Source organism: Channa argus, chromosome 9 (genome assembly GCF_033026475.1).
Source record: "Channa argus isolate prfri chromosome 9, Channa argus male v1.0, whole genome shotgun sequence".
Lineage (NCBI taxonomy): Eukaryota > Metazoa > Chordata > Actinopteri > Anabantiformes > Channidae > Channa > Channa argus.
This window is the reverse complement of record NC_090205.1, coordinates 13909342-13932500: the sequence shown is the minus strand read 5'-3', so window position 1 is coordinate 13932500 and position 23159 is coordinate 13909342. Positions and strand designations below refer to the sequence as shown.

General features: G+C 37.6%; 1 protein-coding gene across 2 annotated transcripts in view; it reads right to left on the bottom strand.

Annotated features, from left to right (window-relative positions):
• The window catches only part of LOC137133344 (glypican-6-like), a 73367-nt gene extending 58894 nt beyond the window's left edge, over positions 1-14473 (bottom strand). For both annotated transcript variants that reach the window (XM_067516867.1, XM_067516868.1), the window contains exon 1: positions 13709-14473. In XM_067516867.1, the coding sequence (XP_067372968.1) occupies positions 13709-13859 (151 nt within the window). In that variant the 5' untranslated portion in view covers positions 13860-14473. The remainder of the gene's footprint in view (positions 1-13708) is intronic.
• Positions 14474-23159: the final 8686 nt, after the last annotated feature.

The following is a 23159-nucleotide window of genomic DNA, read 5'->3' as shown; positions in this document are numbered from 1 at the left end:
AATGGTTAAACAGCATTGTGGTCTCACTGGTGCCTAGATTATGCATTGGCAACAGATGGAGTGTGGACCACACAGTTTCACACTCACAGTAAAGCAAAGTGTAAGACAATGAGTGAGTGTGAGGGAAAGGGAAAGAGAGACATGATGCTATATCACGATCACTCCTTCACCTCTGCCTCCATTGACGGTAACTACTTTCAGTTCAATGCAACGGCTCTGACCACCTGCTTACAATTTCTGTGTTCATACTGTATTTTTTGAATTGTTAAACAATGGGGAAACGGGACTGGTGCTGAATCGCTTCTCATCTAATAAAAAAAAAAAAAAGTCAGTGGTTCAATATAGTCTTCTAGCAGCATTACCTCTGCAGACAACAGAGAGAAGGAGCAGTACAGTAGGTAGAGTGGATCCAGGACTACAGCTCCCAGTTAGGCCCCAAAACAGGGTTGATGCGAGTACCTGAATGCAGACGTTTCAAACTAAACAAGGTTGATTTTAAGCATAACTGCATTTTTGAGTGTGTCAGTCAAAAAAAAAAAAAAAAATCAATGCGCAATGAAAGCGTAAAGTGCTGCAATGCAATCTAAGTGTTGCCACTAGGGAAACTGTAGCATTCATGTGGAGTTTCTATGTACTCCCTGTACTTACATGACTTTCCTCTCACAGTACAAAGACATGCTTGTTACGTTAATTGGTGGCTCTAAACTGGCCGTACGTGTGAATGAGGATTTCAATGTTTGTCTGCCTGAGTAGGTCTCTCTTTTTTGGCCCGATGACAGCTGGGATAAGCTCTGGACACCCACAACCCTACACGGGATATGTGGTTACAGATAAGGGATAGATGGACCAAGTTTGCTCTTTTCTTTCCACTTTGCAATAAGTGGCGTGTAATGATACATGTGGATGTATATTCATTTGCTACGGTGGTCACGGAAACCCTCTGTGTTCAGTAGCCTATATTGGAACCTTGTGAACTGACTTTGATCACCTTCACAGGTACGCAAAACTGCACATTGGATATGTTCACTGGAGTCATGTTTGTGCTGGCTGCGTCAGGTGTTGCATTTGTTTCAGCGTACGTATTTGGGGCTTTAGATCAGAAAAAAACACATTGTATTATATAAGCAGCAACAGGAAGCTAGTCTGAGTAGAATAATCTTGTACAGCTAAGTGTTCTCTGGTTTCATTTGAAATGATAATAAGCTAATTAGTACTTAAAGTCTGTGTGATAGAGCAGAACAACAGACTTGTATTAAAAAGGTACAGAAAGATCCACTAAAAGAAAAATACATTAAATTAAAATATGGTGATGTTTCTGCTGCTGCACTAACACTTTTTTTTTTTTTTGCCTGAATTTATTTGTAGGATTTAAGTAAAAAGAAATACTTTAATTTGAAACAAACTGAGCAGCAGGAAGTAGCAGCTATGTGACTTAATGCTTAGTTTTTTTGTTTTTTGTTTGTGCGACCACATGGTTAAATGGTCAGTTTGGTCAGTCTCACAAACTAAAACAATAAAATCATCATAGAATTTAAACCATTGAATAAATATCAATTAGTCCCCACAAATACAAAATGAAAATTTTTTTTGACATGTGTCTACTCATCAGTTTTTTGTGTTTCTGTGGCAGTATATATAGTTATGTTAGAGAGTGGGGTTAGATAAGCAACAAGTTCAAGCTGCATAGGATGTGTGTATGCTCCCGACTGGGACTGAGTGGTTAGGGTGTCCAAATGGCCACCATCTCCTCTGCCTGGGTAGAATCAAAGATATAACTGAGCGGAAACTTCTCACACAAGTCTTGCCGCATAATACACTTCTCCGTTATTGGTTTTATGTCTAATGTGTTCCTAACCATTGAAACATAGTTGTGAGTCCTAAGTCACATTTGTGAACACTAACCCTAGTCTTTTGTAAGAGGAACAATGTGCATGTGTGTTGCTGGTTCAGAGCCTTGGGAAAGGGATGAAAAAAAAATTCTGCTGTGCTGTGAGTAGTTGTAGATGGGAGTCCTCCGCCAGACATTATTGGCTGAATACAATGCCATTGTTAGCATTTCTATGGAACTCAGCAAGTTTCTCCAAATAAACTATAAATTGGCACCGATACAGTACTTTATTTTGTACCATTCAAGTAAATAACACATGTAACACATAAACACATAATCTACTGTAGCTGCAGTTGGACTGAGGTGAAACAAACAGCTTGTGGGCTTCACTAAGTTAAGTTGTCGAAGTAATGTTTTTCTGTGTGTGTGCTCGTGTGTGTGCCACTCACAAATGCAGAATTATGGTGAAGTGTACCTTTTTTATGTTTGTGTGTAAAGTCACAGTGATTTAGATTTAGCTACACTTTGTTTCCTATAATGAAGTTTACCGTAGCATTAAGCTTTTATCTGCTTTTCTATCACTAGCTCTCATCTTTCAAATAGAAAAATGGAATGAGAGTTAAAAAAAAACCACAAAAGTGTTCTTCAGGTACTGGAAATGTCTTAGCTTAGCTTTAGCATAGTCCTTTTTTATTCTTTCCTCACTGGGTCTGTACTAAGCTGTCTTTTGCAAATAGGGCTTTTGTTTACCCACTCACTGTACTAGCCTGGTCCCCGTCCTGTATTTGTCCAGTGCTTATTGAAGGATGCTTTACTTTGACCTGCATGCAGAGCAGCAGATCCTTGCTGTAAGTTACTAACAACAAAACATGTAGCAGATTAAATACATACTAATGTTATGCCACTACTATTAACAACGCACCATCACTGTAAAGCTGAATGTTAATAAGAAGGTTATGCCTGCACTCAGTGATACACTGATACCTGTGCAAGATGTCATAAATCGTAATTACTTCTTGTCAATCCCATGTCTGTAATCAAAAGGAGTGTCAGTCAAATCAGCTGGCTTATTATCAACCGCTAATGAAGCTCTACAAAGATAATTAAATTCTACCTTCTTCCTGCTGGGATGTGCTCACATTTTACAGCACACACCTGTCATTTAATGGCAGCAAGTAGAAAAGAGAAAACTTTCAGTGTTTCCTTTATTTTAAGCGTAGGTATTTCCCCATCCTTCACCAGTGTTAAGTAGTTTTCGAAATTAAGCTTCTTGATCTTCACCTGTTGGCAGCATGTGAAACAATCTTAATTTCTACTGTATATAAACCGCTTTACTGATGCCTGCATGTTTTAGGGTCATTTATATAGTAATTTGTGGAGTCTGGGATCTCTTACATGCATTTGTTGTCATTGTTAACTTTTTCAGAGAATTCAGTGAACACCTCCAGCCCACACTTATTTGTGTTTGGTGTTACAAAGAAAGAGCTGTCTGTTTTTGTGTTAATTTCTAACCTCGAAGCTCTTCCCAAACTCTTAATCTTCAGAGCTGTCGACCAAATTACCATTTCAAAAATACACCTATTAACATTTGTTTTAATGTCTGTTGCATTTACTGTTTGGTTTTTTCCCTCCTTGTACCTAAATGTGACATTAAACATCTATGCTGTGTGGTTCCTTGGATCATTTTGGCACCAGTGTACTTGGAAGTAACTGCACGGTCACAAATCAGATCAGAGTAATCAGTTAATCAGTTAATACTAGTCTCATAAAGAAAAAGGTATTCTAATTATTTACTTTTGATAGGATTTGTAGCATTCTTATTTATTCAAATTTGATAAAACTGGGCTTGGGGGGGACTTGGGAGAGGGTTGATTTTTTTTTGCCCCATGTTGCTGCTATATTGATTCCCAAAATTCTGCAAAGTATTTCGACACAAATGAATTTATGAATCATCTTAGAGAATAAAATGTGAGAGCTCCTGTGCATACCAGCATATGTAGGCCAACCCTTAGAAGGATTCATCAGTGTACCTGGCCAAAGAGAACCACAACATATGTGCTACACCATCTGTTATCTCCCATGGTTTTCCCTGACAAACTATGTATTCACACTTGAAGCCATACTCAGTCCTAATGAGATCAACATTCCTGGTGTCGGTGCAGTTTCTTCTTCCTTGTCACATCACTTTATCAACAAAAGAAGTCTGAATTCTGACAGCTTGTTAGCAGCTCATAGGTCTGACTGAGTTTTAGGGTCCATGCATTTTATCCAGAATTTTTTTAATTCATAATTTAGTGAATGTCTATCTTGATCTATTTAGCTCACCATCTCATTTTAGCTTCATAAATACAATTTGTCAAAACAAATTGCAATCAAGCTCTGCCAAGGCTTTGCCAGATCTTGTTTCCTGAACACAGCAACAAACTCAGGGTCAAATATCTACCCATTATTTTCCTGCCAAACTTTGTCTTGCCATTAGTAATTGTACCTGACATCCTGACAGTTGTGTTGTTCTGAAAATGTTCAGATTAGGGCCAAGAAAACATAATCAGTAATCAAAAATAATAAGCCTGGACATGATACAATACTTAAAAAAATAAACAAACTGGGTGGGCTAAAAAATAAAATATCTTCAACATAGTATCTAGATATATTGTTGACTATATGATATTGTCCGTGATAAATCTGAACTATGGAACAGCCCTAGTTCAGATTTACTTGATTTGTTCATCCATGTAATATAGCTATGACAGTCTCATTAATGTGCTTTATATTTATCATCATCTTGATGATTAAGAATTCAGCAGGTTTGGGAAAAGATTTCAAAGGTAAAGCCCCATTGAGAAAAATACATTTACATTTGCCTTGGTTACTATGGTCTGAAATGGCTTAGATGTTGTATGCTTAGATTATAACCTAAGAAAAGGGCTATCCAAGCCTAACCAAGGTTATTCCAAAACAGGCAGATGGGAAACGGGATCAGCCTTTATTTGGTCTGACAAAAATAGTGCAGTTTTTCAAAACCAAAGTGTTTATTTCTGCTTCCATGTAAACAGCTCTTGTACAACGTGGAATGTATATAGCTTTTGTGTTTTTTTTCCCTGATAAATATCTTTTTTAAAATCTGAGCTAATTTAATTAAGATACATATGAGCCGCTATATGTGTGACATGACTGAAGCTTGTACATAAACACACAAGAACACTGCTGCAGATATGTAATGGTCTCAGGATGTTTTTCATCAACAGCCTAATTATTATAACTTATTGTAATAAATGCATGAACATAATGTGTGAGTAACTGAAAAAAGTGGTTATACCCTGTAAGTAAGTTAATAGGTCATTTTCTAGATCTCAAAATGAGACAATGTAGAGTTCATTATATCTGACCCTAAATACATCAAGTACACTAACTTGTTTAAACTGCTTTCTGAGAATAAATAAATAAATAAAAAACAAGAAATTATCTGAGGTCACTGCATATCACCAGTTTAGCTAATGTTCAGTTAATCAGACATCTAAGAAACACCATACATTTGGGTAAATGTAGGTCCTGTTTCTACCACTACGTGGCACACACGGAAGTCTCCCCCTGGCTTATGGATTATCAGACTTTGACAAGTGAACGTCATGTAAAATTGGATCACATCCTCACATACTACAGTGCATTACAATAAAATTCAGTGAATATGAACATCAGCATGGATCTATCATGGATCTATGAATTTCACACAGCCTTAACTTTCCACTTTTAATAATGTCTCTGGAGGGTTTTGTGTACTCGTAGACAAGTTTCTCACAGAACACAAGTCAGAAACTTGCATCAATCAAAACTGAATGACATTATTCTTATCACATTTTAGGTCATGTCAGAAGTCATAATGAAAGGCATGCTCATGTTTTAAATAACTATGGGATGCTGATACAGAGGAGTATGTGTCCTTGGGTGAATGAGGACAGGTTCAAGAGGAAATGAATTCTCACCAACATAAAACAGTCTACAATAAAAGTAGCATAGTACAATGGCATGATGGTATTCTACATCCTCAGGAGAATCAGCGTGAAGGGAAAAAGGACAGGAATAAAGATGTTAGAACAGTTTCATACTCCTACCAAATGTGTCAGTATTTTTTTTCCCCCTTTTATGTCAAGATATTCCACTGCAACATGCCATGTGCAAGGTTGTGTGCATGATAAAACAGCTAAGTTGACTCAACGGTATGGCGTTTCATAGTGAAATATTTTTAAACGTACTATAAAAAAAAAAAATTTTAATTCTTTGAGGAAAGAAATAAGAATCCATAAGTGCCCTCTGTCAATGCATAAGGATTTTTAAGAAGCTTTGGTGAAATTGTTGTGGAGTTTTGTAGACAATATATGGTCTGCCGGGTTCAAAGAAAATACAAATCTGGGTAATCTGGTACAGAGCCGGTGGCCGTAACAGTTAAAGTGATTATATTGAGTCCATGATTGAATGAGAATTAACTGTGTAATTTTCCAATTCTGCACTGTCAGTCAGATGAAACACACAATTCAAATTTTGACACAGTTTTTAGCATTAGATTATTTCCCACTAATGCCCTGTTATTATCATCAAGCTGTAAAGTATCATTTATACAAACGAAAAATACAACACAATTGACTTTGAGAGTATTAGTTCCAAAATATTTTTCATAATAATTTATGGATAAATGTGCATCACATTTGGGAATAACAAGCACATCATAATCAGCATATGTAGCGCCATGTCCAGCTTTGATATTTATTAAGAAGTATGTAATAAAAAGCTAGTGGGCTTGGCATGAGAAGACCCATGCGCACGCCTAGAAGCCCTTGAGAATTAGACTTAAGCAGGCAAGCCACTCTCTTCTGCATCAACTTGCTAAGTGGAGCATGGCAGAGTACTGCACTACAGGTAGCAGCTGGTGGCTTTTGGGCCTTGAGACCTGTACTGATCATTACCTTTCACTCAGCATTTACAGTTTAGTTTACAGACACTGATAAGCTCTGATACCTTGTTACAGTCCAACAGCACTCTGGTCTTCAGAGCGTTTAACTGCAGTGAAGAGGACTCATCTCAACCACACAACACTTAGCTCCCCATGGCTTCTCAAACACACCCCACTGAACTGTATTCAGGAGCAGTGTAAAGGCAAAACTGCTTCTCCCGTTGCACATCATGTCAAGTCAGACGTTGTCAACAAGATAGGAGTGGCTGATGTGTGGCTAAAGATAGATCCAACGATAGCAACATAGGATTCGAGGAGGCTTTGTTTCATGATGGCGGCTTTTGACAGGCAGATGAGGTGTCAGGAAAAAGTACCAGCTATACATCACAGCCCAAAGCTAAAATGTGATCCTCATATCAGTGAGAAAACACACACTGATCCTGAGGATTGTTTTCTGAAAGTCGGCAAGTGTCCCTGGATGGCTTAAACAAAGAGCAAAATTTATACTGGAAACGGTGAAACAAAATAATCAATCAATCAACTTAATAATAATGAACTCAGACAAGTTAGTCAAATCTCAAGTGAGAGATGTGTGTCTAAACAGTAACTCAATCACATTTTATCATTTGGGATTTGGGAATCTGAGCTGACACACATCAACTACCTTCAACTTTAACTTGATGGAATTTCAAGTTTGAGAAGTCAGTGATGTCCAGGGTATCATTGGAATTTGGTTGAAAAAAAGTCCAGTGCTGTAAGATGGTACCTACCAAAAGATGTGTTTGTTTAAAAAGGATGCAGTCTATACTCTAAAGGTTCAAAGTGACTACAGAAAAATATGTTTATGCCAGCTTCTTAAATGAGGAATGAAAAAGCTCATTGTCAGTGGCTCCAGGTTAGAATTTAATTGGACAGTTGTTGACAGGAACTAATAGATCAAAATAGCATCTATTCAACAAGAGTACTCATTCTTTCACATTTCAAATGATTCTTAAACCATTAAACAGCTATTGCCATGCGTCTCAGGAGAGTAACTTCAATCCATTTCCTTGTTTTTCACAGTAGATTTATCTCAAATGAATTTGACAAACATTAATTCTTCATGGCTGTGTTTGCAGCATCATTCCTTCAGTGAGCTTTTGTATATGACAACTGCTGCTTATCAACGGTATAAATTTACAGTACTTGGGAGCTTCAGAAAAACATTATCTCCATGCCTTACAGTTTCCGTACTTAATCTGATCCCAAACTACATTTCTGGAAAGATCTAAAGAACGATTTATTTATTCACATAAAATGCACTGCGAATGAACAAATAATAAGCAGGATTGTAGATAACTGCCCAACTGCCAACTAGAATCCGCACTTTTTAAAATGAGTAACAGATGTATTAATATTACAGCAAACAGGGCTATGAGCAACAGAAAGTTGGACATAAACCCTGTCGGAGTCCATGAACAATATTTACAGAGCTTCGGTCAGAGACAGGATTTGTCTTTAGTAATATTATCCAGAAGAGTAAAAAAAATAAAATAAATATCAAGAAAAACACCTCCATCTGAATTGAGCTAAAATAGAGCATTGTTACATATTCTATAATTTTCAGAGTGGTAGAACTAAATTTAACAGCAAATCCAATTTCATAGCTTTATGGAAGTGATTATGAGATTATATCATTGCACTGCATTTGAGCAAAGCTTAAAGGTTTATATGATATACTATAGTGCACCTAACAGTGACTGACATACTGTGAATATTGATTAATGACAACATCTACAATGCAACGTGTGTTTGAGTCCTGTAGTCAATGTAAGGGTCACCTCAATGTGACTGAATCACTGTAACAAAGACTTTGACTCCAGTTTTTTTTTTTTTTTCTGTATCCAGTCTAACTAAAATCTACCTAGAAATTTTACAGACGTTCACACTTTTGAGGATGAAAATTTGCCTGATGTGCACTCGAAAATTGTAGATTTTACATAAATAAAAAAAAAAGCCACGTTCAGGAATAAAGTGGTTCATAATTGGGCTGCAGCAGATATCAATGCAGCAGACCGGCATCAGACTGATCCAGCCATTTTTTAAATGATCTGTATAAGCTAGAAATAAAGCCAATGCAAATCTGATCCTTTACTTGGCAAACTCTTAACATGTTTTGTCCATCTCAACCTGTTTGTTTTGCAGCACTCTTGCTCAATAGTGCAGCTTTCTGCTGCATAGTAGAATAGCTAAAAAAGATTGTAGCATCACTAATTTTGGCAGAATACCCAAAATTGATTGGCTAAACGTTGACATTATTTAGCCTAATATTAGCAAATGACAGTGTACAGTTGAGTGAAAAAGTTTGCATCCACCCTTTTTTATAGAATATGGAGTAAACTTTTTTCATGGACATATTTATTACATATGTTTTTTTTATCAGAAATTAAAGCTGTTTTTTTTTTTGTTTGTTTTTTTAAATCAAGGGGGAAGTTTGTAACATATTATTTTACTGTAACTTTTTCTACACTTCAGATAAGTTTTACAGATAGTTTGTCCTAGCTGATGGTGCTGTGTTATTATGTTAGGTTTAGGGTTAAACTTGTTTCCGCCTACATGCAACTTTAGTGTAGTGTATCATTTGAAATCTTTTTTTAATCCAATCTTGGCCTATGTACTGAGATGTGTATCAAATCATTTAAGAGGGAAAGATTCATATCCCTCTTTCCACATATGTCCAGCTGAAGGAGACCCTGGGTTCACCACAGAGGAGTGAACTATCTGGATAATCAGACAGTTGTGAGGGCAAATCCTAATGTATTCATGTCGGATCTCACTGCTTGTACTATGAAGCTCAAAATAAGTTTCCAGTGCCTTTAAACCAGATCCAGTATTCAGCCTTTCCTTAACATCCCTTTAGCTTCTATACTACATGACACAGAGCTTTGTTCAGGCGTAAAGCTAATTTTATCTTGCAAATTTGTACTCAAAGGCAAACGCTTAACCTTTTTGATATGCTTTGAGCCTTGTGTTTTTCTGCCTTTAGTCTTGCAACCCTAAAACACTTGCAGGACACAATGTTGCCTACAGCTCTTGAAGGGAACACCCGCAGAGACAGCCCATCGTGAGGCCATTTTGGCATTCATGAGCATGATTGATGACACAGGCATGGAGGCAGCTTTTGAGAAATCCCCTCTGCCATGGAAAAAAATGATGATTGTTTGGATTCTTCTTCCCTGATAGAACCCCCCTGTGTTTCTCAGTAGGGCACATTCACATTACATTATATAGCAAATAGTGGTGCAACCATATACTAACTAAAAAAATAAAACAAGAACCACAAATCCTGCATCTCCAATTATCTGCAGTCGCATAACAAATATTTTCAGGTTCGCAGAGAGAAATGCAAAGCATAAACACATCAAATGCTGCTATCCCACTCAGGATTTCACTCCTAGATCTATCTTCACGTGTGACTGACAGGAAGGTCGCAATAAGCTGACAATACATCATAGCGATACTGATGTATGCTGCAGGGCCTAACAAAGTCACCTGCCCATTTCCTCTGCAGGCACTCCCATTTAGCCCTTTTTAATCCTCTCCATCCCATTACATGACAGTAGAGAACCTGTGCACATTACATGCTTCAGCAGAGATCATTTGCCTCGTTGTGCAGCCAGCCAAAGATCACATAAAATATCAGCAATGTTATTTCTGTCTCATCTCCATCTCCTGGCTGGAAGTAAACAGAGCTGGATGATACAATGTGATATTCTAAAAAGTTCCAATGGGTGCAGCCTGTCTAAGGCTGTACTTACTTTTTATATTTTTCTGTTTGACTTTCTACCATGTTTCAGACACTCAGACATTCGTGACTATATAAACAATCAAAGTTAAAAAGAATAAATCTCTGCATTGATAACATTTAATAGACACTAGCCTTGACACATAAGCAAACAACAGTGCTTTTATCCAGCTTGAGAAAGGGCGAACCCCTAATCCATTGAGAGGAAACTGACACCTCTCAAGAGTAAGGGCAAGAGTGTGTGCAGGTCTGATATTTAACAAGAACAATGAAAAATGGATTTAAAGGCGCATTTCTAAGGCTTCAGACTTCAAATGCTCAGAACTGAATGAATTAGTTAAAAGTTAAATTAAATAGATATACAGTAAGTAGTTTGCTGAGGAGCGGGAGATGCTCCAGGCAGTTTTATATGTGCAAATACTCTAAAGACTGTTGAAGCAATCTGCAAGTTCATGCTCCCGTGGTTCAAAATGCCTTTGCCATGTTACTGCTGACAACCTCCAGCTTGGCCTGCTTAGCGGATAGAATGATCGCTTCAAGCTAGTCTTCTGGAATTACTGTACCAACTGAGCCTTTAGGCTTCGGATCATAACAACATTTCTGTCAATAACACTGACACCACTGCAGTTATTCTTCCTGACCCGATTCATTCTGTTCGACCACCCACAGCAGCAAAAACATGTGATTTTGAGCTTTTCTTTTTTAACTTGGAAAAAACAATAACAGGCTGTAGTTGTGGCCTTAAGCGCATTATTCCTCTGTTATATTTGAAATCGTGCAACCATTTAAATTATAATAAATGTAATCAATTTTAACATAATCTAAGATAATAAAAAAACTTTATATATTCTGTATATAGCTTGATAGGTTAAAATGTTTTATGACTGGCACTAATCAATGACTTTAAATCTAAATGATCTCTATCGGTACTTAAGACAGTAAGTCACTATCATCCTAAAGATAAGTCAAACAGCACAAAACCATCGTTCAGTATGAATATACAGTACGGGGAGACAGTCTTATTTGTAGAGGTGGACCAGTAATATATTTTCAACTAAATCTTCAGTGAGTTAATACAATGTGATGGCAGTGCTGAGGATGACAGAAATAATGAGCTGTACGGGAAGCTTTAGGAGCCACTCTACACAAGGTCCCAGGAGGACCAAGTAATCTACGAGTACTGGAATATTAACTCCAACCTAACGTCATGACCTAAGATGCTCTCCATGTGCCAGATGAACGGCCCTAACCCCTTCAGTGCCATCTGCTGAATGGCTAAAATTAAATGAAATTAAATTAAATATAAACCTGCTGCACGTGCAACATGTGTAATTCAGTGTAAATAGTAATTCAAAGCGATTGTCTGAATTATTACAAAATGAAAAAGGAATCAAACTACTGATCAAACAACTACTTCAGTTTGAATACAATTTAAAAACAGCATAAAAAGTAATGTACCATCAATATGATAAAAATTAAATCAGCTCTAAATTACAGTTTACAGTGAGGATGAAAGATTTCTGCTTCTGATTCTCTAAAAAGTGTCAGACTTCGTTTTATTAGCAGATGTTATGCTTTTTTGCATAAAAGATATTTCTACTTTTACTTTACTCAAGATATGGCATGACTTTTTTGCATGAGTGAGAGGCAATAAGTTGGAAGCCTGAAGGGCATGCCCATCACGGTGTGAATTTGCTGAGGTGCTGATAATGCGTTGTCTCTCCAACAGACATGTAAGGTTATGACTCAAAGACGAGATCAAAAGGCGTTTATTCAGGATGACATCACTCAGAGTCTGGAGAGATTGAATTTTTCACTCATTTGGAAGATTAGTTGTGATGTCAGCGACATGGATCCAAAGGGTTTAATCAGTTAGTTCTTCAACCCAGCTCTGAACAGCTGTGCCTGTTATCAACTATGCAGCCTTTTAGTTGTGCCAGATTTCCTGGTTTATGATCCTGAAACACAATAATGACGACCTGGAGACACACGTCAGCTGGAGCAATATTTTTAAAAAAAGAAAAAAAGAAAAAAAACACACCTATCCTCAATTAATTTTCTTTAGCTACAAACATGTCAAACAAATAATCACTATGCTGAGAGTGGAACTAAGAACAATCCTCTGCAGTGAAAAAAAAATTAAACACATGTTCAACCAAGGGTTTTATAACTTCTATAAAAAAAGAAAAGAGCCTAATTGTTTACCTAGAATTCACCTACTGCTACAGTACATTACATTTTATGGCAGTAAAGCACTTTGTCACTTCTATCTTTATTTTACATTGCAATGACTGAATTACAAAACCACAATGTTAACAATCTATTCACATATTGATAAAATATTTAAGTATTCAAGTTCAAAAATCCAACAGGCCATCCAAGTTACCACAGACACACACTATATTAATTGTGACAGGACGCTGATGCATAAAAAGTCTAAATAATATCAATTATTCAATAAGGTATCTGAGCTGAAGTGAGTGACTGAAATTATATAGATAGTTATGGATTATTCTGAAACACTGCAGCCCCATTTTACCTTAACACCTCATTTTCTCAGCACAAGAGTTAATCTGCAGAGTGGTCCACTCATTATCTTAGCACAGTGGGATCCTCTCCACTGGACACACGCAGACAGATTTTTACCTCAGCTGACAAGACATTAATACATCAGCAACTAGACCACCTCACACCAAGTGTTAGTCCCGTGTGACTGTCGTTTGCATTATGGGTGTCCAGGTTACACCAGGCCTGTCACTTCACTGGTGCAGGCTGTTGGACGAATCGAGTCAGTCATGTCAATTAGGCTCTGGTTACTTAAGCTACCGTGTATCACCCTGTGTTTGTGCGGTTTAAAACTTTAGTCAATGAGCGTCACCTAAACTTAATGAGTGACAGGTGGCTGAGGTGCTGTGGAACCGATTAGCGTTGCGCAGTGGCAGTTTACCCCTGCAGCATTACTGATCTACCCTAACAGGAATGACTTTGCATCTCCAAAGAGTTACAGAGTGGTACAGTTCGGGATTTCCAACTTTTTACTTTAACTCCACATGCAGCTAAACATTAAAACCGGCTCCTGTCGTTCTGCAGCCTGCGTTTATTCGTGGGGCAGGTCGTGAGCCCTAACTGACACCAAGTGTAGCCTTACCTGGGATCTCCTGGAGAGGAACATGTGCGAAGCTGAAGCCTTTCCCGACCGAAGCCTCCCTCACCTCGCTGCAATTCCGGGCTTTCAAATCGGCTCTTGCTGCAACAAACAGCACAGAAAAAGTGCAAATGACGGTCTCCAGTGTGAGCATTGTTCACTTCTGTGAGAATCCTTATTGTTTAAGGCTGTCTGCAGTAATCCCGCTTGCTGGTGAAACTCCCCCCCCCCTGCAGTAGATCCGCAGGTAGCCTACTTAATGACTGGGCGTTTAACTCAACTACAGCTGTCTACCAACACATTTCCCACAGCAGATCCCGAGTTCTGTTGCAGCCCAGAATGGTTCAAAGTCCCTCCCGGCGCAGCAGTAAGGAGGATTTCGAGTGTGGGGTTGCCACATGAATCAAGGCAGCGCGTTTCCCGGTGTGTTGACTCAACTTAGCTGGGCAGACGAAGCCCCCCGGTGGCTGTGCTGAGGTGGAAATGCTGTGTGGAGAGAAGCGCTCCGTGTTTAGATCTGATGCACTAGCGAGGCAAAGCGGGACACAAAATATGGAATGGAATCCAGCCTCATTCATTCGGTGGGGGCTGCAGATCGGCACCCGAAATGTGATGGACAGAAAATCCACATTTAGCATAGCATAGGTAAACTATGTGATACAGGAAACCTTTAAATAAAGCTCTTAAATAATGTATTTGGAAAAGTTCATAGAATAGCATGTACATTGTTAGACTCCTTATTAGGCCGCAGGAAATCCTATAATATTCCTTACTGGAATATATAGGCGTCAATGATGAATTTAAATAACTGCAAATTGCAACATACTAATTTATGAAAAAATTTGGGTTTTGAAATACGCATTATTCTACTTTATAATGAAACATCTTGTATTGTTTTGGGTATATGATGACGCGGAGGGTGATTTCGCAGAAATTAAAAATGTAAATTTGAGCCCCGTCATATGACACGCAGGATCACACTTTGTAGAAACTGTAGGATGTAAAGAATGTGATGAAGAGAAGACAAGCTTTGCTGGCTGTATTGATTTTGGAAGAGCTTGATGCTACGGGTAGATCAACAGTGGATTAACATGGCTGACATCACTGTGAGGACTGCTCATTGTATGAGATACCATGGTTTGAAAGGTACTTTAAAAATGACTCTGGCTTGTCTTAATGATACTGGTGAAAAGTAACGATGTACTCTGTGCAGTACCTTACCATTTTCGGCTACTTCATTTCATTTTACTTTTAACTTTACTTCAATACAATCCAGTCCGTTGGATTTTTTGACACTTGTTAAACACTTTGCATAAATCTACTAATCTTTGCTGAGGATTAATATTATATTAGCAGAACAAACATTAGTAACATATTGGACATTGTTTGCAGTGTCTTCCATTTGTCACTTCACATTGTGCGTTTTTGTTTCACACCAGTGTACATCTGTGTACTTGGTATACATTTTTGAGCATGTCCTGTACTTACTTCAGCATGAGTAGGGAATCTGAGTTGATACTTGTACTTTTTTTACATTAGACAAATATTAGTTTGTAAATTTCTGAGAACAATTTGAGTCAGGCGTCCAAATGGACATGTGCAGGTTTTTGCAGGGAAAATGGTGCAGGTTCTCCTGTTTGTAGTGAAGAAACTCCCTTTTAGAAGCTTGAATTGCCTTCAGGAAAGACAGTTGATTTGTTCATTTTGTTTGAAAGTTCAGAAAGCTGTCATGGGAGCAGCTCTTTCTTGGTCTAAGAAAACATAAAAAATTCTTATTCCAAATTTACACCCCTGGGTTTTGTGGCTAAGATAGCTGTCATGCAGCCTAACTTGATGGGCACTGAAGGAATTGTTTTACTGTATGTGTGTGCGTGTGTTGTGCATTTCATTTGTAACCTAATGCATTCATTTTCTGTTTTCATTTTTCTTTTACTTACCCAAGTATTTTTTGAATATTCTCTCTCCGAGGTGTTGAGAATTTATCTTGGTGTCTTCTTCCAGCTGGACATACGTGATTCTTCTCACAGGCATAAAAACAGTCACATACTCCCGGACAGTTAAAAAGCAGGAGACTAAGGATGCATTCGATTACTTTATTTTTTCATAATGCTGGCAAAACCACAAATGCAGATGAGTAGTACAGTAAACACTGCATCCATCAAGGTGATTCTGGTAACTATCACGCTACCAGTGCAGACAGCAACCAAAAGAACCTGCATAAAAATAATGTGAGCTGCCACACTAACAGTACTTCACACATTATTAGATGAAGGCACACTAGGAACATCTCAAGTTTCAGCAACCACTGAAAATGTTTGTTCAGTTTTAGTTCCATTTATTTTACCAGATAAGGCTCCACTGATTCAAAGTCTCATTTTCAGGAGAGTCCTGGCTAAGACAACAGTACCGAGTATAAAACACAGCAAGTAAAATAAATTTATTTCAATAAAAATGACAACTCGAATGTAGCAATTAGAAACAACTTTCTGATTCAAGTTCTTTAGAAGCTTAGGTTTTTTAAATTCACAGAGGGTTAATCTCCCCTTTAATTTAAAGAACTTTTATCTCAGATCATAGTGTAAGTCACAAATAGGAATCATATAAACCCACAAATAGGGTGGCAGCAACTTTGAAATAGCCTAGTAAACCAATGTCAGGAAGCGGGATGGTCTGTATAAATGTGTTTAACCACTAGTGTATTCAGTGATTAAGCAGTGAACCAGTCACACTCTTTTGTCTTCTCACTGGCAGTTGCTATTACACCTGGACTTAACTAGAACAACCTGGGGGTTGTTCCTTTGCAACTGATGACTGCTTTATCAGCATATCGGGAAGCACCAAACCCTTTTATAACAGGTAGCTGAACTACCTCATCTGCTTCTTTTCTAATATGGATTTGCACAGCATTGCAACCTGAGACAGGTGAAATTTCCACCATATGTCACAGTGAGACCAACCAGAAATCACTTTGCTTCTAGGCTATTTGTATTGTCATTTTACGATCATCAGTCAAAGCTTGGATTTACAGGTGGGGGCATAACCAAAATAACCCATTTATGTTTTGCATACTTTTGTGATATTTAATTTCTCTAAAAATGATTAAGTTCAATAATTTATGTTTCATTAGTAACATATTGGCCAGTGAACTGATTAATCATGTTAATTTATTTTATTACAGTAGTGTTTAATGGGCAGCATAGCGGTGGAGTGGTTAGTGTTCCCATCTTACAGCATGAAGGTCCCTGGTTTGATTCCATTGGCTGTCTTTCTGTGTGGAGTTTGCATGTTCTCCTTGGGCTTGCGTGGGTTTCCCACAGTCCAAAGAAATGCGTGTTAGGTTAATTGGTGCCTCTAAATTGCCTGTGAGTGTGAATGGTTGCCTCTCTGTGCTGGGTCTGAGATAAACTGGACACCTTTCCAAGTTGTACCCCACCTCTCACCCAATGACACCCGGGTTGGCTCCAGTCCCCCGTGAACCTGAACATGTTAAGTGGTTAAAGATAATGGATGGTGTTTAAGCTGGCATTAAAAAAATGTTTTTAAAAATTAAGGTGCGTTAGTTGAGAAGGCGACCAGCTATGATATTAGCAGAACAAAAAGGTTTGAACTTTGTAATAAAAGTGAACAAAGTGTGTTTTTGTGCTCTTTCCTTTTAAAGGCTCAGAGCCATTTCTGGTTTTGGTTAGAGAGGAAAAAACCATGATGATAATAAAATTATGATGAACCCAAATAGCCTTTTTCTGGAGTCATGACAAAAGAAACAAGGGTTGTCCCTGGCGTTGATTTCACCTTTAAACCTGCAGTATGAAGGTCTGTCCTTGGGGCAGCTGCTCACTGCCCTTATGAATGGGAAAACGAGGTATGGAGAGACCCAGAGTTGATGCCATCATCTAATGAAATCAAATATTATATATATATTTATCAAGCAGAGAACATGCTCAACTTAATTACAATAATATGAATGCAGCTCTCTCTCGGAGTGTATGAGGACTACGTTACTCAAGGCTGCACTCAATATGCTGCACATGGACAGCCTCTGTTCACCACATCCTCGACATGAAGATAGACAGAATAGTCCTTTGATCCCTTAATTATCTTTGTTTGACTGTAAAGATTGTATTATTTTGTAGTCTGTTATTTCTCCTCAATGCAAGGATTAAGCAACAGCTTTAATATCCTTTCATATACTTCTTGCATTGGCTGTACAGTGCGTAGTTCTGCCAATTCAAACGTATTGTTCCTAATCTTCTAAAAAAAAGATTCACACTTGGATCTGTCACAAGTAAGGATATGAATCTCTCCCTCTCAAATGATTCAGTGTCTTGATACAAGGGCCACAATTCGATACAAAAATTACACAGCGACAATTCTAACAACACAAACTAGTCCAATTGAGATCTGTTCCCGTTTAATGTGATTCACCTAATAAAATTTAGAATTTTTCTTCTATTTGAACTACACGTTGTAGGTGTGTTCTGGAGTGGTGGATCTAAGTACATTTGCTACCATTTTTGAAGTAGCTGTTGTATTTTTTTCACTCGACTACAATTTAGAGGGAGTTATTGTACAATTTACTTTACTATATTTATTTGACAGCTGTAGATGCAGATTCTTAGAGTCAGCTAATAAATTATGATTGGTCAGTTTAAGGACTTGAAGGAATTACCTGTCAGTATATGAAGTAGTTTGTTCAGCTTCATCTTTAAAGCTGCAACAGCGACGTTTAATAACGCATCAATAATTATAATCCAGTATTATCATATAAATGAATTGAAAAAAGATATTCTATAATGTAACATCACAAATACTGCACTAAACAAACACATAACCTTAATGTTTTCCTATACCTTTAGTTATTCCCTGTTACTGGTGGAGTTATCAGCCAATATGCTCTGAAAGTATCTGCTAACACCAGCACAGTTAAGACAGTTAACAGCATCTGCCTTCAGCTGAATTACTTCACTGTGACCATGTGAGTTTTTGCCTCTCTCACCTCCTGCACAAGAAACAATCTATATTACTCCTGGTAACCTTGATGCTGAGTTCAGCAAAACTGCCTTCTCCTAAAGTGCACACTGGCCTTGGAATTTAAATGGTTTGAAAACTGATGCTATTGTATGAGAAATTCAAGCACCGTTTTCCAAACCATGTTTCATGAAGAATGTAACAGTTTAAAATAAGACTTTTTTTTCCATGACTGGTGAGATAAAGAGATCTCAGGGGTGTAAGTGATAATACAAAGGCAGGGGGAAGAGAGGGAGTAAGTAGCAAGCATCTATGGACATAACCTTTCATAAATATCATTTATGTTTAGTCCAAACCAAAAAAAATGTCTACTGCAAAGATCTACACAAAATCTTTAAATAAACCTTGTGAAGTACAAATATAATACTTTAAAATATATATATTTTTAAGTTTTACACTTAAGCAAAATGAACTCAAACTACAAACCATCCCACTTCCGGAGACTTTAGACAGACAGTTATAAATCATTTTCTTTCCGTGAACATCTCAACTTGCTAAATAACTTCACCTCTCACTGGGGGAATCTGAACATTTAAACTTGGAAACAAGTGCATATGGGAAAGTTTCAGTGTTTGCATTTTATTATATATTTTAGTACTGCGAGCCTCTTAAAACTTTTCCCAGCCTTGATGTCTATTTTTTGTTGTGTTTTCTGGCATTGAACATTCAAAATGCTTCCTGAGAGAAATAGTCTGTATTAGTCTATATCTTCAAGAGCTGTGTCCCCATTCACATTACTCTCAGATGTGAAAACAGACTCTTGCATGAGTAGTCTGGAGAGATACAACATTACCTGCTGCACTGAACAGATGCTCAGAGAGGATAGGGACTTTTAATCTACTCCCAGTGAAACAAGTTGCTGTGTTTCAGCATCGCTGGGAGGCTGAAGATCAACAGAGGGAAGAATAAACAAACACAAATGTAGTCACCAAACCCTTAATTGTGGGCACCAATCCCAAACCTGGAATGGGACTGAGCACTGATTTCTATACAGCAGGAAAGTTTCTTGTAAATGTCCCTTCTTCCTGGTTCTATTAAAAAGCTTGCAGAGATCTTTTTGAATTTCTTTTGAATCGACCTCCATCTGAGACAACTTCTCTTTGACTTATGGAGCACGAGGTTCATGAGGCTTAACAAATGTCAAATGTAAATGATTAACACATTTATTCTTGTTCTAACTCACTAATGTGTCAAACACATGCACACAAAAATGCAACACATCTGTATTACTACATAATAATACATAGCACAATGTATATGGATATCACGCTAAGCATAGGCCATCCAATGGAAGATGATGTTACTGACACTGAAGTGCTGAAGCAAGTTTAGTTTAAGTGAAAGCACTGAACAAATTGTGTCAAAGTGGTGAAGGTACGAGATGAAGGCAGCTCAAATGTCAGATGGCATCTGAGTAGTTGAAATTTTAGTTCCCCAATAAAAATTGAGTTAAGGTATCAGTTGACATGTAAAAAGTGAAAACAGCTGAAATTTATGCAAAAGTGATGAAAGCACAAGAAATGTATTTTGAGGTATGTTTTAATGAGGCAGTTGAATCTCCTGCAAAGCTGAGGAGGGTCACAGAAGTGTCAGAAATGAAATAAATAAATCAATTTCCTCTTTCCTACAAGTCCTTTACTAACAATGTGTCCTAATGGGACACTGTGCTGATTGTGTATATCTTCGGCTTTCGGCTTGTCTCTTCAGGAGTCCCCACAGTGGAACGTGTTCCGCACGTTGATTTGGCATGAGTTTTTTTTTTTACAATGGATGCCCCTTCCTGCTGCAACCCTCCCATTTTATTTGGGCTCGGGACCAGCACCAAGGTGGTTCTTGATGGCTGGCCGGGGCCACACCTGGAGGGGTGGGATTAGATCCTGCGGCCTTCTGCATCCCAACCTGATGCTCTAGCCACTGAGTCATCAGGCCGCCTGTGCTGTGCTGATTGTGTATAATACATCATATCAAATTTTATCAATAGAATATGCCATGTTAGTTTAAACAGCATTCCTTCAGGGAAGAGAACATGTTTCATAAAGTAAAATGAAAACTCAAACAACACTACACAGTTGATTTACCTGCAGATTGTAATTCTGTTCACAAATGAACTAATCACATTCAACAACACACACAAAGCTAATTGGCATCACCTGAAATCAAGTCAAGTGAGTCCAATTAAATCAGGTTAAACTAGAAATTATCTGAGGGCACTCTTATTGCATATTTTATTGTGCAGAGTCAAGCAAGCGCATTAAGAGTGTGATGTTTATTATGCTGCTTTCAAAAACGTTCAAATTAGGACAAGAGACATCTGGTATTTTACTAATGTTATTTATACCCTGGAAAAAAATAAACAGCCATAAAGTCCCTAATTAATAGGAGGACATTTTAAGACACAAGAACCTTAATAATACCACACTGCATTATAATACTACACTGTATTATAATACTACCTCTATGATGAAAACTGTATAAAGAAATCCAGGAAATTCCCCCAAATCTTAAAGGTACAGAAAACATTACAGATAGACTGACTGTGAAGTGACTGCATATTTTCTGGACTCTGATGAACTGTAATGTGAACTTTTGCATGTCATTATTATAGGAAGAGAGTCTTCTAAAGTCAAATAAAAAGACAACGAATCAAATATTTAGTCTCCTTATGATGCTGGTTAAATGCCATAATCGTACACCTCACAGTCACCTACAAAAGTGTGTGCATACAGACTTGTGTTATAAAATTGTGCATATCTTACAGCATTACCACTCCTCTCCTTATGCAGCTCACCACTGCAGCTACTGTAAAGTATGGCCAGAGAGGTCCCACACATTCTCCACAAGCCTGAGGCAATAGGAGACTCTGAATATATTTTCATTACTCATTCTTCATCATCTCAGCAACTGTTCATTGCATTAGAAACAAACATGTCTTTAGGGCATGTCTTGGGCTGACTATGAGAAATGAATCCATTATATAATGGAGAAAGATCAGCACTTACAGTATGCAAATACAGCATACAACAAAACAGATTTTCTTCATGATAAATCCTGTGTCTGCTATTATCAACTGTAGCACGGGCCTGTACAATCCCAACCAGAATCTGCTCTACAATAGTTTGAAAGTCTCGAAATCACAAGTGAAATTAACCCATTTAAAAATATGAGCATTATTCTTTCTGATCTTGTACAACGCAAAGCCCAAACCCCTTCTTCCCTTGGGCCCCTGAAAATTAATTATCATAATATTAGATTGCAGCCTAATCTGATTGTGGGCCAAAGTGATGAAAGAAATTCCCTCCGACAGACCCTGCAAACACTAGCAAACAGTCAGGTAGATTAGCACATAAAGGTAAGTGTGATGTCATTACATCTGAACGTTTTGGTGATTCATCTGTAATCTGATAGCCTTGGCTGTCTTAGTCTAGTCTGGACTGTCTCATAGTTGTGGCGTTTAAAGACTGGTTGTATTCAAGTTCAAATTCTTAGCCATAATCTAAAAAATTATAATTATGTTGTCATAGATGTTGCAAATATCAGACGACTAACGGGTTCATAAATGTGATGGTGTGTAAATAATTTAAATGTCTGTAATTACCCAATAATTATTGTTACATGCAAGACACTGATTGACACTGGGTTTATTGTTTTGATTCATCCATAGACTGCAGAGGGACATGGGTTTTGAAACACTGCAGACAACGAAGCAACAATGAACTCACTCATTCATCGAATAAGCGTTGATACATTAACCTCTTTCTCTACCTTTTCTTATGGCTGCCTGAAATTTTTGCTCCTCTTCATTTACTGAGGTGACATTTGAGTTAAAAGTAATTTGTTTTCAACCAGCGACTTGCTATTTTATATCTGCATTTAGATCTTCATGGGATTTTTTCATTCTACTGATGTTCAGCAAGACAGATTTCATATGCAGTGCAATGCTTCAAGCTTTGCCCCTTGTCTTCTCCCAGAGCATCTAATGCAGCATAATGAATCAGTGAAGCCCACGTCAACGTCAACGGGATGGATCTATGAAAGTTTCATAAATGATCCAAACCATGTTGTGCATTTGTATACTGCTGCAGTACTTGTTCTAAATGTCAGATACACTTTCCAATACACAGAGCTGACTAGTTAGTTAGTGTTGGTTGCAACTAAAATAAATACCACAAGTTGTCTAAAAATGTTGTGCAGCAAAAACAATTTCAAGCAATGAGGTTCATAATTTTTCTCTTTCGCTCTTAAATCCTGTGAGAACTGAAACATACACTCAGTAAACACTTTAGTTTAAATTACTCAAATTGAACCATTATTATTATAATTTTTTCAGCATTTTGGCATTTTTTAAAAAGATTGTATTTTATAGTAAATAAAACTCACACCATTAAAAACAAATATGTAGAACAACCAAAAAACATGATAAACATAATAT